The sequence below is a fragment of the Serpula lacrymans genome, assembly GCF_000218685.1.
Source record: "Serpula lacrymans var. lacrymans S7.9 unplaced genomic scaffold SERLAscaffold_5, whole genome shotgun sequence".
NCBI classification, from domain to species: Eukaryota; Fungi; Basidiomycota; class Agaricomycetes; order Boletales; family Serpulaceae; genus Serpula; species Serpula lacrymans.
The window spans coordinates 319,909-335,492 of record NW_006763294.1 but is presented as its reverse complement, the minus strand read 5'-3'; the positions used below and the strand labels follow the sequence as shown (position 1 = coordinate 335,492).

The 15,584-nt window shown below is 46.2% G+C and overlaps 4 protein-coding genes across 4 annotated transcripts; all 4 read right to left on the bottom strand.

The window, feature by feature from the left end:
• Window positions 1-2,606: 2,606 nt before the first annotated feature.
• On the bottom strand, window positions 2,607-2,870 carry SERLADRAFT_384456 (uncharacterized protein; the record flags this gene model as incomplete). The annotated part of the gene is made up of 1 exon (XM_007316266.1): window positions 2,607-2,870. The coding sequence occupies one exon, from the start codon at window positions 2,868-2,870 to the stop codon at window positions 2,607-2,609; it is 264 nt and encodes an 87-aa protein (XP_007316328.1).
• Window positions 2,871-2,953: 83 nt separating this feature from the next.
• SERLADRAFT_462897 (uncharacterized protein) lies at window positions 2,954-5,097 on the bottom strand (the record flags this gene model as incomplete). The annotated part of the gene is made up of 11 exons (XM_007316265.1): window positions 2,954-3,143; window positions 3,205-3,462; window positions 3,519-3,598; window positions 3,649-3,669; window positions 3,725-3,788; window positions 3,845-3,923; window positions 3,981-4,122; window positions 4,184-4,265; window positions 4,320-4,425; window positions 4,524-4,609; window positions 4,662-5,097. Coding segments are annotated over 11 exons (1,281 nt in total), but the record flags the coding sequence as incomplete, so codon positions are not given.
• A 1,241-nt stretch (window positions 5,098-6,338) lies between these two features.
• On the bottom strand, window positions 6,339-6,626 carry SERLADRAFT_384450 (uncharacterized protein; the record flags this gene model as incomplete). The annotated part of the gene is made up of 1 exon (XM_007316264.1): window positions 6,339-6,626. A coding segment is annotated over one exon (264 nt), but the record flags the coding sequence as incomplete, so codon positions are not given.
• A 3,785-nt stretch (window positions 6,627-10,411) lies between these two features.
• On the bottom strand, window positions 10,412-10,961 carry SERLADRAFT_414317 (uncharacterized protein; the record flags this gene model as incomplete). Its single annotated transcript, XM_007316263.1, has 2 exons — window positions 10,412-10,852; window positions 10,905-10,961. A coding segment is annotated over one exon (183 nt), but the record flags the coding sequence as incomplete, so codon positions are not given.
• Window positions 10,962-15,584: the final 4,623 nt, after the last annotated feature.

Here is a 15,584-nt window from a genome sequence, read left to right as displayed (position 1 = left end):
TAAAAGCTGAGTCCCCATCGGCCGACTTGACCTATCTTGCATACTTATGAGTACCACTGCGCAGAGTTTGGTTCTATTGGTATGCCTCGGAGTGCATACATGATGTCGATGGGATAGAAGGTCGATTCTCTCGGCACCGAAAACGAGTCGATGAGAAGGATATAGCCAATATTGCACACGCGACGTTAGATGACCAGTGTATTGATCCAGTTTGAGCGGGCTTAGAAATTTTTATCAAACCCGGAGGATAGAAAAATAAGCGCAGAGGATGTATCGAAGGTTCGAACGAATGATCCCACTGCAGTATACCGGGAAATGATATCTTGAGTAAATGCTGTTAGTGTGGATCACTATCTATAGCGGGTACCTCCAAAGACAGCATATTGACGGGGATGAGATAAGAGTTTCGAAGCCATTACGCCCCATGGAACCACGTTCGAAGAAGTCGTAGCGCCCGCCACATCTATTTTTCTGCCAGTGTGGTGGGCCATCCATTTGCCGGAGCTGATAGCACCGAGTCACCGGGGGAAGTATGGATTATATTGAGAAGAGCTTCAACGAATGACGTTGCCTGTTTTACTGAAAGACCCGACTCATCGGATTCCGAGACGCAATTGTACAGGTCATGAGTTGCTGATTATGAGTATTGACCTTTTTGGACAGTGTCATTCGGACTCTATCATCGAAATCATTGTTTTCCACTTACCATATGTCTGGTCACTCTATCATTCCGGAACAAACGAATTCAAGTTGAACGAGTATCAGATATCAATTCAGTCCCGCATATATTGAAACATCCCACTGGAATCGCTTAGCTCCATCAAGATAGACATTTTAGCAGGGGTAACGAGTTGTGACCATATGTCCAAATTGCACCTATGATTCATATTAACTGCACAGGGAAACAACGGTAACAGGTATCCGCAGACAAAGCGTAGTGGAGACTCAGCAATCTGGAAGAATTGGTATAAGCTAAGTCTAGTAATACAACATAAATGATGCCCACAGTTAGAACCTTGAAGCAATATATCATAGCGCAACCCATGACTTACGACGAGGTCACCAAGTTGACAACATTGGCGAGCTCGCCAACGTTGCAATCTCGGTGATGAGATGAAAATATGTGCATCCTTCCCTGCCGGCTAGTATGCGTAAACATTGCGAAGACCTATTAGTCACGTCATGATGGGGAAATGCGATGGAAACGAAAAGGGTACGATTGAGACATTTCTAATGGGCGCAAATCCACATTACTTGCGATAACGATGTCATGATATTTCTATTTCTTGACAAAAGTTTACCAGGCTGCTGTAAATGTTGCAGATTGGAAGTTGTTGCTCACAAAAGGGCGAAAGGTGCCACGGAACCATAATTCGAGCGGAGTTCATTCACATTCCCGCAGTGAGCGTCTGATCACGCTCGAGTCTGGTCACTCCAAGTCTGACCAGAATAACAGAAAATTCATAATGTCTACAGCCCACAGACCGACATGGGATCCCGCTCAGGCAAAAGATGTAAAGGGCGGGTCTCGCCAGTTTTCCGTACGGGACATGGCAGCGCATACAAAGCTCAAGTTCCGGTCAGTTGTCGCCCACTTTTGATAGTTGAACCATTGTGCTGAAAGTTCTCACTCACATAGGCAACCTGGACAAACTTCGGTTGGAGAAGTCGCAAAGAAGGATCTACGCGCTGAACTCATTGCAGCAGAGGAGGAAGCGCGTAACAAGAAGAGAAAGGCGGAAGGAAAACCGCCTTTGGCTGTCGAGAATGGTTCAACAGATGAGGAGGCAAACAAGAGGCGGAAGCTATTGCAGCAGGCTTTAGAGTTGGATAAGGACGATGACGATGAAGACGAAGACAAGAGTGAGAAAGGTGAAAATGGTGAGAAGGGCGACAAGGATGAGGATGAGAGGTACGCGCCTCTTCTATGATACGTGGTCCACTTTCGTAACGACAAACCTATAGCGAGGAAGAGTCAGAAGATGAAGATGATGATACAGCAGAGCTGCTTCGGGAACTGGAAAAAATAAAGCGGGAAAGAGCGGAGGAGAAAGAACGACTAGAACGTGAACAATCTGCATCCGAAGCAGCTTCTCGAGAGGCCGAGGCAGCGACTTCAAATCCCCTGCTTAACCTGGCTGCTGCTTTAGGACAGTCACCAGGAGTTAATACAACTGTACCAGGAACTTTCTCTGTCAAGAGGCGGTGGGACGACGGTATGCTCATCATTGCTCCATTTATCTCATTACAGATCTCATCTTGATTGCCAGACCTAATATTCAAAAACCAGGCAATGAGCTCAAGAGACAAGCCACAACACTTTGTCAATGACTTGCTACGGACGGAGTTTCACAAGTACGTTGGTGCATCTTTCTCTCACACCATAATGTTGAACCATTGTCATATAGGAAGTTTATGGCAAAGTTTATCAAGGTACGCACTCTGTTTGTCCACTTGATTTTGTCTATTCTCACGATATTCCTGCAGTGAAATGTATATGTATTGTACTATGTGCTATTTTGACTTGCATGGGAGGGCTTCTTTCATTCTTCCAAAACCTCTCATACGAGTTGGTCATCTCGACTTCTTGACGCGTCATCAACTCATTATAATACCTCCAATCCTATATCGTAAGTAGTCTGCCATGACTGATCCCACTCCCATCCCTCGGCGGTCCATTCAGGCATCTCCGTCTCGAATGATCCCAAACTAGTAGTATACCTGAGTGCGTGCAAGAATATATACAACCTCTCTGGCTTGGGATCTGGGTGCAGCGGTAAGTAACACTCTGGGCAGTACAGTGTTTCGGTCTTCCCAGTGTCTGTCGTGTTAGGTTCGTTGTCACGCTGTTGCTTGGGAGGTGTTTGCATGTTAGGCAATCTCGCGAGAGCTTCTTCTGTCGAAAATTGTAGGCTAGGGTCCCCTTCAGGAGTGGAACATTCCTCCCCTGTTTCGGATGATTTCACTTTATCATTCACAGCGATATTGATGGTGTCTTTTGAAGCCTCATCTACCTGGCTTGGTCCCCCTCTTTTTCTTCTGTTTTGGGGTGGAAGCGGCACTTGAGGTAACCCCTTGGGCACCAGTGCGCCTTTCGCTCGGAAGACGACATCTCGCCATCGACTCCAGTCTTCATCCTCGTCCTGCACCGATGATTAACACGACTCTGATACTCTCAAGAGGCTCATCGAATCAACTGCCTACCTTCATATTTCGTAAACGCGTGATGATACCCACCGCCTCTGCAGAGAGTGGCACAGGTGATCCCATGCCGATATCGTGTCCTGTTTCTCTTGGAAGCAGTTTCGGCTTGTCAACTGCAGGGTCTATATTTTCAACCTCTGTTATTTTATCAGATAATGATTCAGGGCTTATTTCTGAGTGAAGATGTGGTGGAGGCGCAGGAGCAGAACGCTCTTCACTAGGTACGACATCTACGCCCCCTCTACCAAGATTAGGCCCCTGCAAATGTTTGGTTGGATCGTGAGCGTTGCCGTAGTGAAGGGCACTGGACTGACCCATATTTTTGTCTCAGAATAAATTGGATCGTTCGCAATTGGGAATCCAAGGAATTGGAGATGTACACGAATTTGGTGTGCTGCGACTTTCTTTTAAATTCAAGAAGTACATGAGGAGACGATGACTTACAGCGACCTGTGAGAGGTTGACCTAGAAAATTATCAGCTATCACAAGGGTTAAGGCACACCAGAACACTGAGCTCACAACGGATGACACTGGTATTAGTATTTTCATCGTAACGTATTAGTTTGAATATAGTTTGAGCTGGCTATAATAAGTCACTGATCCATTATTCAACTCAAAAGACAAACGAATGTAACATACTTTTCCTTCAGGATGGACAATATTTAATCCCATTTGACGATCAACAGTTAGAAGAGGCTCTTCGCAAGTGAGTTCATCGCTGATGAACCGTGATTTAGCGAGAACACGGTTCTCCAGAGAATTTACAGCGACTCACGCTGGAAACTTCCCTCTACACCTAGCCACGTACTCTTTACGCACAGTACCGGCCATGAACTCCTTTGACATTGCTTGAGCGCACTCAGACGACAAAGGTATAATCATCAGACCCGATGTTAATCTATCCAGGCGGTTAATAGCTATAAAAAGACCGATGAGTGTCGAGATTTATGAGGGATGCACGAAATTTCACAAGCATACTGTAAACTTTCTTGTATCCGAATTCATTCTTCAGGATCTCGACGAGACTGTGTCGGAAGTACCTCCCAGAAGCGTGAACAGGCTAGGGTCAATCGTGAGTTTGATACAGACCAAGTGAAAAAGAGGGGTTACACACAATGCTTCCTGGCTTATCTATGACAATAAATCCTCGTTCATCGTCTTGTAATAATACTTTGACTGGGCTGGACGTCACTGGAGGTTCGTGTCTATGCACTACGTTTCTAGAAAGGATTATTTAGTGGTGTGAAGTCATGTCTTCGCATCCTGGTGCAAGCCATCCAAGAGTAGATCTCTAAATGCGATCTGGAACTATACATACTCTATGCGGTCTCCATTTCTAATGACAGTGTCCGGTTTTGCGACTTTACCATTGATAGTTGTCACACCCGATTCGAGTGCGTATCTCTGGGAGGAGACCAGTTTTAAACACAGCCTGCATTCTTCCTGAATTACGCACATAGTACTCCATAGAACGATCCCTAAACTCCGTTGAAACCACCTCCAAGATCTCGCGATCAAGCCATCTCATTTTCGCCATCGTGGTATACGGGTACCAATACGGGGGTATCTTCTTGAGGCCAGGTGTCTGAAGAAACGTCGCTGGTGCAGCTTGACACTGTTCTGGAGCCATGCCAGCAGTGACAAGGCGGGCAAGAACGTGTCGAAATTGGTCTCTGGGAGGCAAAGGGGTGAGTGGAAGATGGACTCTGGACGTGCGTCGAGTAACTTGGAGGTTGGCCAGGATGCCAATCTTATGTGTGGTGGAATGGAACAGCCCGAGTATTTGTTTTTGAGGTAATTTCTACTGTTAGCGGGACATGAAGGTTATGAGCAAGCTGAGTCGATCGGCTAGTAAAATACTGTGGTGTTCAATATATGGCTTCAAGTTCAACGTTCAAATTCAGATACTATTGCAACTGAGGTTTCTTTTATTTTCTTACTATATATTATTTTGTCTAATGTAGCGTAATTTCTTTCAGAATCAATATCAATTAAGTCGTCAACCTCATCTACAACTTCGATTTCACTAAGTTATGCCTGGCGTGCAAGGCACGGTCTTGGCCATATTTCAGTTCAGATTGGTATCTCCCCTGCCCCTTTTCCGTACGTTTGCCTCCAACTCCATCGATTCCACGATTCCAACTGATGTCTTGGAGAGTTCTTGTGAATAGTAGCTTCATCACCCCTAACATTCCACCAAGAACAACTGCGATCATCAATGGCATGTGTCCATCCTTATCCTTCAATGTGACCAGGGTGTCGTCTCGTGCAAGAAGAGCTTTCACCACTGCCTCGTGACCATTACGCGTCGCACAGTGAAGTGGCGTTTGTCCTGTATTGTCCTTCAGATTGACCAAGGTGTCACCTCGCGACAGAAGGAGCTTGACTACCGCATCATGTCCTTGAGATGCCGCAGTGTGCAAAGGAGCTTGGCCAGCGGTGTTTTTCTCGTTCACTGAAATGTCCTCTCGTGTGAGAAGTGCTTTTACCGTGGCCTCATGTCCTGCAAGAGCAGCACAGTGTAAAGGCGTATGTCCGTCGGCATCCTTCAAGTTGACGAATACATTATTTCCGTCAAGAAGAATTGTCGCCACCTCTTCGTGACCATTACGTGCTGCCCAATGTAGCGGAGCTTCGCCGCGGTCGTTGACCAGGTTCACATCAATGTCATCTCTACTCATCAGCAGTGAAACCAATAGCGCGTAACCAGCCTTTGCTCCTCGTATAAGCAACGTTTCACCCCCCTTGATCTTGAAGTTGACATCGACATCTCGCCGTGCGAGTAGTAGCTTTACTATTGCTTCGTATTTGGACTGCTTCCTGCGGCGGGGATCGTGGTAATCGTCACCATTATCGTTGCCGGGCATCGCGAGCATACTCTGTGTGACCGCGGCCCATAGCGGCGGCTTCACCATAGCGTAACCGTCCTCATTGGACACCAAATTCACTTCAGCATCATCGCGCGCCAGTAAGACCTCGACGACTTCATCATCACCGTTCCAGGCTGCTAACCACAACAGCGTGCATCCGTAATCATTTTGCCAGTTCACTTTAGCCGTACTGGGCCCTCGCCTAAGGATTGATTTTACGAGCTCACCGTCCCAGGGAGTCTCATAAAGAAGTGGTAAGGACAAACAAAAACCCATGTCCTCTTGATCTATTTCAATGCTGTCTTTTGATAATAGCAAGCGCGTCATCCGTCGATGGTTAGCGTTTTGATAGCCGCCGTAGCGTATGACATGGTGGAATGCTGTTTTGCCGCCTTTATTTCTGGAGTTCACGTTGATGTCAGGATGGGCGAGCAGCATCTCCGCTACGGTTGTGTATCCTTTGTCCACAACAGTAATTAACGGCGTATCTCCGGCTTTGTTCGCTGTATTGACATCGATACCAGGATGAGCGAGTAGATCTCGTGTCATCTGCGCGCTTCCCGCCCACGCCGCATACGAGAGCGGAGTATTTCCATAGTCATCCTGTGCATTCACATCGATGTCAGGATGTGCTAGTAGAAGCCGTGGTACTTCATCAGCATCATACGACCTCGACGCAAGCATAAGCGCGGTTGTACCACCCTTATCTCTTGCGTTGATGTCGACGCCCCCCATTTTCAACAGCTGCGACACCATTGCTACACATCCTGTTCTTGCTGCAGCCATGAGAGGCGTCGAATTACTGACGTCCACCATATCAATCTGCACCCCTGGATGTTCGAGAATCAATTTCGCCATGTGAAAGCTGGTATTTTTCAGACCTGCCGCGTGATGCAGTAAACCGCGACCATCATTGTCTTTCAAGTTGACCTCTATATCAGGGTGCTTGAGCAGCTCTTGGACCACTTCCAAGTAACCAGACGATGCAGCAGCCATCAGAGGGGTCCAGCCGTGCTTGTCCTTCGTATCAACCAATATCCCGTCCTTTTCAAGCAGTAACTTTACTACCGCCGCGTTCCCGTTTCGTGCAGCAAAAAACAACGGAGTGTAGCCGTCGGTATTTTGCAGGTTCGCTTCTATATCGTTCCTTGCCAACAATAGCTCCACGGTTTTCGCGCTTCCATTTTCAGCTGCAAACGAGAGCGGAGTGCGACCGTCTCGTCTCTTCGAATTAATGTCGACATCCTCCCTTGATAATAACAGCTTCACCACATCATCAGCCCCATACTCCGCCGCAAATGAGAGCGGCGTTCTGCCATCCTGCCCCATGCAGTTAACGTCAACGTCCCCCCTTTCCAGAAATAGCTTTACAGCGGCTGTAGCCTTACTCTGTGCCGCGAATGAGAGTGGTGTACGACCATCCCGCCTCTGCGAATTGACGTTGATGTCTATTTTTGCCAACAGTAGCTTCACTATTCCATCGACTCCGAGCTGTGCTGCAAACGCAAGTGACGTCATTCCATCCAGCCTTGCGCAGTTGACATCGACATCATCCCTCCCCAGTAATAGCTTCGCAGCGGCTTCGGCTCCGTTTTGCACTGCAAATAAGAGAGGTGTTCGGCCGTCAGCCGCCTTAGCGTTTATGTCAACGTCACGTCTAGACATCAACAGCCGGACGACGGTATTTGCCCCGTTCTGGGCTGCAAAGGAGAGTGGAGTCTTCCCGTCCCGTCTCGGCGCATTAACGTCGATGTCCTTTCTCGCTAACAACAGTTTCACCACTGCATCAGCCCCTCGTTCTGCCGCAAACGATAGAGGTGTACGACCATCCTGCCTCTTGGAGTTGACATCGAGATCATTCCTAGCCAAGAAGAGCTTCACAACTATCTCAGCCCCGGTTTCTGCAGCAAACGAGAGAGATGTTCGACCATCTGCTGTCGCCGAATCGACTTTGATATCATGCCTGGCCAATAGCTGCGCTACAACCGATCCTGCACCACGTTCTGCTGCGAATGAAAGTGATGTTCGACCGTCTTGCCTTTTGGAATTGACATCAATCTCAGGCCTTTCCAATAAGAGTCGTACAACTCCGTCTGCACCACTTTCTGCTGCGAGAGACAGCGGCGTTCGACCATCTCGAGTCCTAGTGTTAGCATCAATGTCTTTTCTCTCCAGCAGGAGCCTGGCGACAGCCACAGATCCGCTTTGCGCTGCGAATGAGAGCGGTGATCTACCATCCTCTGATTTGCTGTTGACGTCAATCTTATCTCTCGATAATAACATCTTCGCAGTCTCCTCGTTCCCGCTTTGCGCAACAAATGACAGTGGCGTCCGGCCGTCTCGGTTTGACAAGTTGACGTCAATGTCGTCCCTGGACAACAACAATTTTACCACTGAGTCGTTGCCATGCTCCGCAGCGTAGGACAGTGGTGTGCGCCCCGAACGGTCCGCCGCGTTGACGTTGACGCCGCTTTCAAAAAGCAGTATATGCACGACAGTTTCAAAACCCTTTTCAGCTGCGATAGACAAAGGTGTCCTGCCCTCACGATCCAAAGGATCTGCTTGGTGGTCGTCCTTCAACTGATAGCCGATGGTATATGCCAAACCAAAGAAAGTGCATAGGTGCAGTGCAGTGCTGCTGCCTGTGACGCCGGGGTCTCTGAGGAAATATATTGCGTTTGTGAAACTTGTCTTTCTTTGAAGGAGACTCTGGATGGTGGCTTTACTGATTTCTTCGACGTGGCCACGAGCGTGACGACCCCAGTATTGTGCGGCATAACCAAGGAACACATTATTTTGGAGTAAAAGCTTTCGATCAGAAGCATTAAGGGGAGACTTTTCAGTGTTAAAAGAAAGATATGCCAGGCACGCTTCAGTAATTTCTGTTTGGGCATTAGGGAAACGTATGGCACGGGTTTTGTCAAAATATTCTTGGGCCGTATAGTCTTGAGGTTATGATGAGCAAGCGAGAATATATGAAACGCCCGATCACTTACGAACTAGACGAACCACATTAGTCTTCTTGTCCACCATAACCAAGCCGCCACACACAGAAGTCAGGATAGTGACATCCACGAGTGCGTCTGGATCCATTTCAGACATACCAGGCAAAACAGCTAGAGCATGCTGAAGTTCTTTGAAGAATAAAGGCCGGGAGGCATGAGTTATCCAGCCAAGGGCCCTCATGGCTAATTCACTATCATCTTTATTCTGTCCCTCGATTCGAGCCATTGTTTCATCGTAAGTGCTGTCTACCCCTCTGGGCAGATTTTTCAGCGCCTTTCGAACATCTCGCCGGCTGACCTTGGTACCCAGAGAATCCAAATGCAGTCGGGCTAGTAGAAACCTTCACACAGTATTAGTTCACCCATAGCATGAAGTTAAATTGGTGTACACTTACATTCCTTGCACATTTTCCGCGATAGCATCTGAAATCTCTCCCTGTAACTTGAAATCCCCAGCTACGTGCTTGCTTAGTCTTGGTTCCTCGGGTATGCGATTTTCGATGTACTTCCGCACATCGGCTTCGTGAGCGCGGATCTCGAGATGTACATGATCATCAAGACTATTACCTATCGAGGCAACATCGCGAGAGGTAACCAGCAGTTGAACATTAGCTCCCAAGGAACGAAGCATACGAAGCAGCCCTGATCGCGTCCCACGGTCCTCGGTGGTTTCGTCTATAGCATCTACAACAATATAGACTGTAGAGAACCTCTCTATTTCTGATTTCAGCGTTTGTTGAATATCTTGGAGAGTTGGGCGCGAATCTGCTAATTTGTGAAACTCGTACAGGTCCCTGACGTTTTCATAGGTTACAGTGCTTTGTTGAGCGAGCTGTTTTAGCATGCTTCCAACGAGGTTGTATTCTGTTTGTTTCGCGTGGTCTTTATGGTTACAATACATGTACAACACGGCGACGTTATCGCTTTTGTACTTCTTTTGGAGAAGATTGATGATGATTGATCTAAGAAAATGATCAATGATGATGCTTCATCCTACGATGGAAACCCTTACGCAAGGACAGTCTTTCCGGCGCCAGCTGTTAAGAGGTAACGTCAGGTGAGAGTATATGCGTGACTCTATCGTACTAGGAGGGGATATCCTTACGCATTCCAGAACACCATAATGTCTTTGTCTTTCCTCCTATCCAGTCTTTGAATTCGTCTGCTTCAAGCAACCAGTTGCCCGTTCCTTCTTGCCGACTTTGAAAGATTTCAGCCTGCGCTAAGTGGAAATTTAAAGGAGACAGCCAGTTCACTAAGTCCTGTCGTTCCCGATCTGAGAATCAACATTGCATTAGCTCAACAGCAACAGATACACTAGAAATCCGCACTTGGAGCCTGGTAGTTATTGTTAATTGTGGTATTGTTGATTTGATCACGACCAATATCGCTGAATGTACTGTGGTGAGCATCAACCGTCACTGCCGCTTGCATTAGTTCATGAAGCTGAGAGCCAGAAATAGCCTGCGACGATGCTATGAGGTCCTGAGCTACTAGTTGAGTTGACTGAGACATGACGTGCTAGGTTCATGGGTCTGTGAAATTGAATTTTGAGGTGCTTTAATAGTCAAAATGCATCAAGGTGGTGCAGACTGTGGCAGGACCGTGACGGACACGTTGAAGCATACAGTGATCCCTGATCCCACACGATGTAAAGGTTAAGCTCCCCATTGAGGCAACTAACGCCGATTGGCTATGCGGATTATACGTCGTAGGTACCCGGTTGACCATGGGATCAATGACACCTAAGGAATGCCTTGATGCAACATCCTCTTTTCGTACTTTTCAGACGCAAACAAGGAAAACAAGTACGCGGCGACGTACTAGATATTCACGCAATTAAGTTGACATGATAATGGATGGCATGGTGCTGACGCCATGCTCGAAAGGCGTGCATTAAAATGCCTTGATGTTGGGCAAATGACAGTTAGCATTTGGTTAGACCTTCTAAAATTAAGGGCAGGGCTTGCGGAGCATACCTGCCGTATAGGTGAGCGGCTTGGGGGGTACGAGATTTTAAGTAAAAACATATTCCATACCTCGTGCTGGTGAATGTCTGTAGTAAACCTTTGATAAATCGCTGCCAGTCGCATTGTATACTTAAACGTACACCAGCAAGCAAGTGTAACGCGTTCTTCCGCTGGTTCGGCGTTAAACTTTGTCACGTGCCTATAATACCCCTATCTATGTCTATCAGTGTTCTGTAATTAAACATAGCAATATATCTTGTTTGATATTATCTGTAAGGGATTGTAAGCATTGTTGGGCAAAAACCAAAGGTTTTTCGGCTCAAAACATGCCTTGAAAGAAAAATATATTGAGGTGAGCTGTACCCAGATACTAGGAGAACAAAAGATGACACATGAGGCGCAGCTCAAAACCTATGTTGTAGGAGTAGGGATGTTGCTTACAAAGGGAATTATGCTTTATCGCACTGGAGGCATTGTGTACCCCGTGAACAGTTCTAGTGATGGTGAATCTTGTAGGTATGGAGCTAGGATCAAAGCATGGTCTCTCAAGTAGATGGTGAAAGCTTCGCTTGACCATCTACCCATTGTCTTGACTACGTCGAAAGGGACTCCTTGCAGGAGGTACTCTAGGGTTCCTCCGATGCAAATGCTGTGCCCTTTCATTTTGTTGAGTCCTTTTGCATTCACGATGATTGTGATTTGCTTGGTAAACTCTTTCTTTGATAATGGTTGCAAACCCTTCTTATGCTTCCATGCAAATAAAATAAATGTTGCTGACCATCTGCAGGATTGACGCGTCAATGTCAGGCAACAAATACAAAGCTATATAACAAAGCACAATGCCTGGTCAAGTCCTTGCTGGAAGGCGGTGAATCAGGGTATGAGAATGAAGAGTATCGGTATGAGCGCAAATCCAAACTAATATTGAACTAGAGAACAATACATCGAGTATGTACTTCTTTATATAGTGAACAGCGATGGTCAGACCAAGAAAGGGAAGAACTGAGAAAGTGGTCTGACCAGCTAGCTAACCAATAAGAAAAAAGGAGAAGGTGGTCCGATCTATCGTATTTACTAATCGTATGAGAAAACGTATTGGTAAGGGATGTGCGATTGGCTGTATCAGTAAGCCCATGAGAAGGTGCTGACTCACAACCTTCTTTGCTTATCAATATTCCTCCGAAGTATTCCCAAACATAGCATTGGATTGTGGCTATGTCATCTGGATATCTTCTCGAGGGTCGACAACAAGTCTACCTCGTCATAGGTACGATAGGACGTGAGTGTGAATAGAGAATAAGAAGAAAAAGGATAAAAGTAATAAGACACCTGCTGTAATCTCTAGTCCAAGGGCAAGATGAGTGACGGGAATGCGATAAGAAAAATCGATTCCTCACAGTAAATGGTTGTCAAGCGCTGCTTTAGGATCTGTAGGACCTTCCTGAACCACCCATTGAGTGTCCTCTCTAATAAATCTAAGTGAAACTCAGCCGCTGCCTAAGAGGCTATAGAAATGACTTTATTATTTACCTAAGTGAAACTACAATAGATGTTAGTTTAAGGTGATCTCTAATAAATGTAATGTAACATACCTCAGCCGCTGCCTAAGAAGCTATAGAAACAACTGAGGTATTCCTATACTAAACCCCCTACTACTTATAGTCGGAGATGCTACTCACTACAATATAATGACTCCATGGAGTGGTGGCTATGCTCCATAAAAAACAATGGCTGCTTTAGCAGAGACTGGGTTTATCCAGTTTTGTCACTCTCCTGTGACTGGCGCCGATTTGGTGGTTGGTAAATGGAACTTGGTTACTTTTAGACCATTCCTGTCTGTTGTTTCTGATACATCTGAGCGGGTGACATGTTTAGCTGGGTCAAAGTCTTTGATTGCAGGAACAGTGAACTCCCCTAGACGGGCAACACTGTAAAAAGTGGTTGTCAGGCAAGCCTAAATGGCTGTATCTTGCAGTTCGTCCAGGTTGAGTTCGGTTCTCATTATTGTGATCAAAGCTGGCATGATAGGCATTCTCCTGGGCCTTTTTGATGAAATTGGAGCGGGCCTTCTGGCTCCCTCGAGTATTGCCCTCAATTCATCTCTACCGATTGTCCAGGTGTATCCATGCAATAAATGCCAAGCTCTGAGCCTGGCCGCATAGTTTGCTAAGGTCAAACCTGCATATGATCTGGCACAGCTGGATAAGAACATGATCAGAAATGTGGGAGCTATAGGACACCTGTGAGGCAACAATAAACTATAACAAAAACAATACCCGTCTCTGACTGCACTTGCAGGGAGTAAGAGGTACAATGAGTTTTGAAGATCAACAGATGCTAGTGAATATAGCAGGTAGAGGATATGGGAGTAGGCTCAGAGGTTTCTGATGAGGAGTAAAGTGGATATTTCAAGTAATAGAAAGCTAAAGAACTATACATGAGTGTGTAGGGTGTTTATAGCTAACCGTCTATCTGTTACAATTGACATACCAGCACCTACTTACGCTTCACTTTTTGTACTTTTACTTTTACTTTTTCCAAGTCACATGACTGACCATATGACCGTTTACTTTACTTTACATTTTCGGACTTTTCATAGTCACCTGACCAGTGTCTAGGCTCACCATGTGACTGGTCACATGCTAAACATTGGACTTTAAACTTTATTTACAACTGTACAGTACCTCATGTATTTAGTATATATATATATACAGGAGCAATACATGGGGAAGGACTCAGCAAGTCCTCCTGTTGTCTACCAACAACTCACTTGTTGAAACCCAATGGGTAACCACTCCCACCTTTTCCTCTTCTTTTGAGTGTTGTTTTCATTGTGCTCCAGTGCCCCAAGACTGAGTCTTGTTGGTGTTGTCACACTATCCCTCAGACCGAAAGAGGAATAAGAGAAAAGTGGTCTGAGGGGGAACCAACCAATAAGAAAAAGGATAACTATTGTACGACTTTGAAGATTAATCAGCAGATGAGAAAGTGTACTAATAATAAGTGTTGTCACGCATGTTCAGGAACCATATCCTCGTGGTGAGGTACAATCCTGACTAAAGTGTCTATTAATATCTCCAGGCACTGATGGGGCTTGGAGCTGGTCGGCGAGATGTCTACCACCAGTTCTTACCCATTGTGCTGGCTGGCTGGGAGTGATACCCAGTCTCTGATCTGCGATACAAAGTGGTAACAATGATTAAAAAAGTTTGTGAGGGCTATGAGAAGCAGGATAGCAAAAGATACCTTTAGCCCTAGAGCCAGAGGTGTAACAGGAAAAGTGTTTGAGAACTAAGACATGGAGTGAGAAGATAAGAAAATAATAAATGGTCCTTACAACACCTTTGTTCTTCAGGTATGCTGTATATATCACAATATGTGTGGGAAACAAGCAGTCCTGCTCTGTATGTCTCCTTTGTTGTTGCCGCCCACAACGCACCAATGATTTCTAGCATCTTGTCTAGTTGTTCTTTGTTTGGCCGTGAGCCATTACTAGACTTGTTGAATAAATTAGATCACGGGGGATTACCAGCCGGCGTCCACAGGTGCTGTTGGATATTTGGTCCCTCAGGGCGCGGGAACAGGCACGGGAGAAGGATTCTTTTGGCAAATGAATGCCGTAACAACATAAATACATGCTTCTTATATAACAAACATATGTAAATATCATGTGAAAGACAATGATAGCCACAAAAGGCTGGTTGTAATCACAGAGTAAAACTTCGGCGAAGCTCCAAAGTTTGCTTATATAATATAATTTCTACAGTCCACAGTGCAAACAACCCCACAGACAAACCTTCCTGGGGCATATACGGGCCCCAGCATCTTCTGCTCCCACCCATCCCTATCTCATCCCACCTCCAACAGTTCCTCATTGGCACAATGGAACCTCTATCCCCAACAGAACTTTGACTTCTCCCTAGTGGGAAGTACCCTCCTACTGCAGAAAAGTTTATTGATCAAATCCAACTCCGCCAAGAAGCAAGTGAGTGAGCAAGAGCCTCAGCAAATAGCAAAGAAATTGCAATCACAGAGGCTCTTGGCACCCCCAGCCGCAAACGCAAGATTTAGTGCCCTGCTACACAGCACAGCAAGCACCCCATCCTCAAACCCTCAACCATACCCCCCCAATCTCAACCCACAGTGTTCACAGCTCCGCCCACACTGCCTAACTCAAGAAGAACAACTGTGGCATTGGCTACCAGCAGGTGCTCCGCCATGACCAAACTCCACCGCAATCAGTGCCAATTTCACAATTTTGTCAGATGAACAACTACACCAGATTTTAGAAGTCATTGGCGCGTCATGGGCACAATCAACAAAAGAGACTTACAGAGCAGGACTCCTAGTCTTCCACACCTACTGCGACCTACACAACATACCAGAAGAACAACGCTGTCTTATAATACCAACCCTCTTCCTCTCCTTCTTATCCAGCTGTGCCAGCTCGTATGCAGGATCCACACTATCTAACTATGCAGCAGGCTTACAAACTTGGCGCTTACTCCATGGGCATATCTGGGAACATCAATGG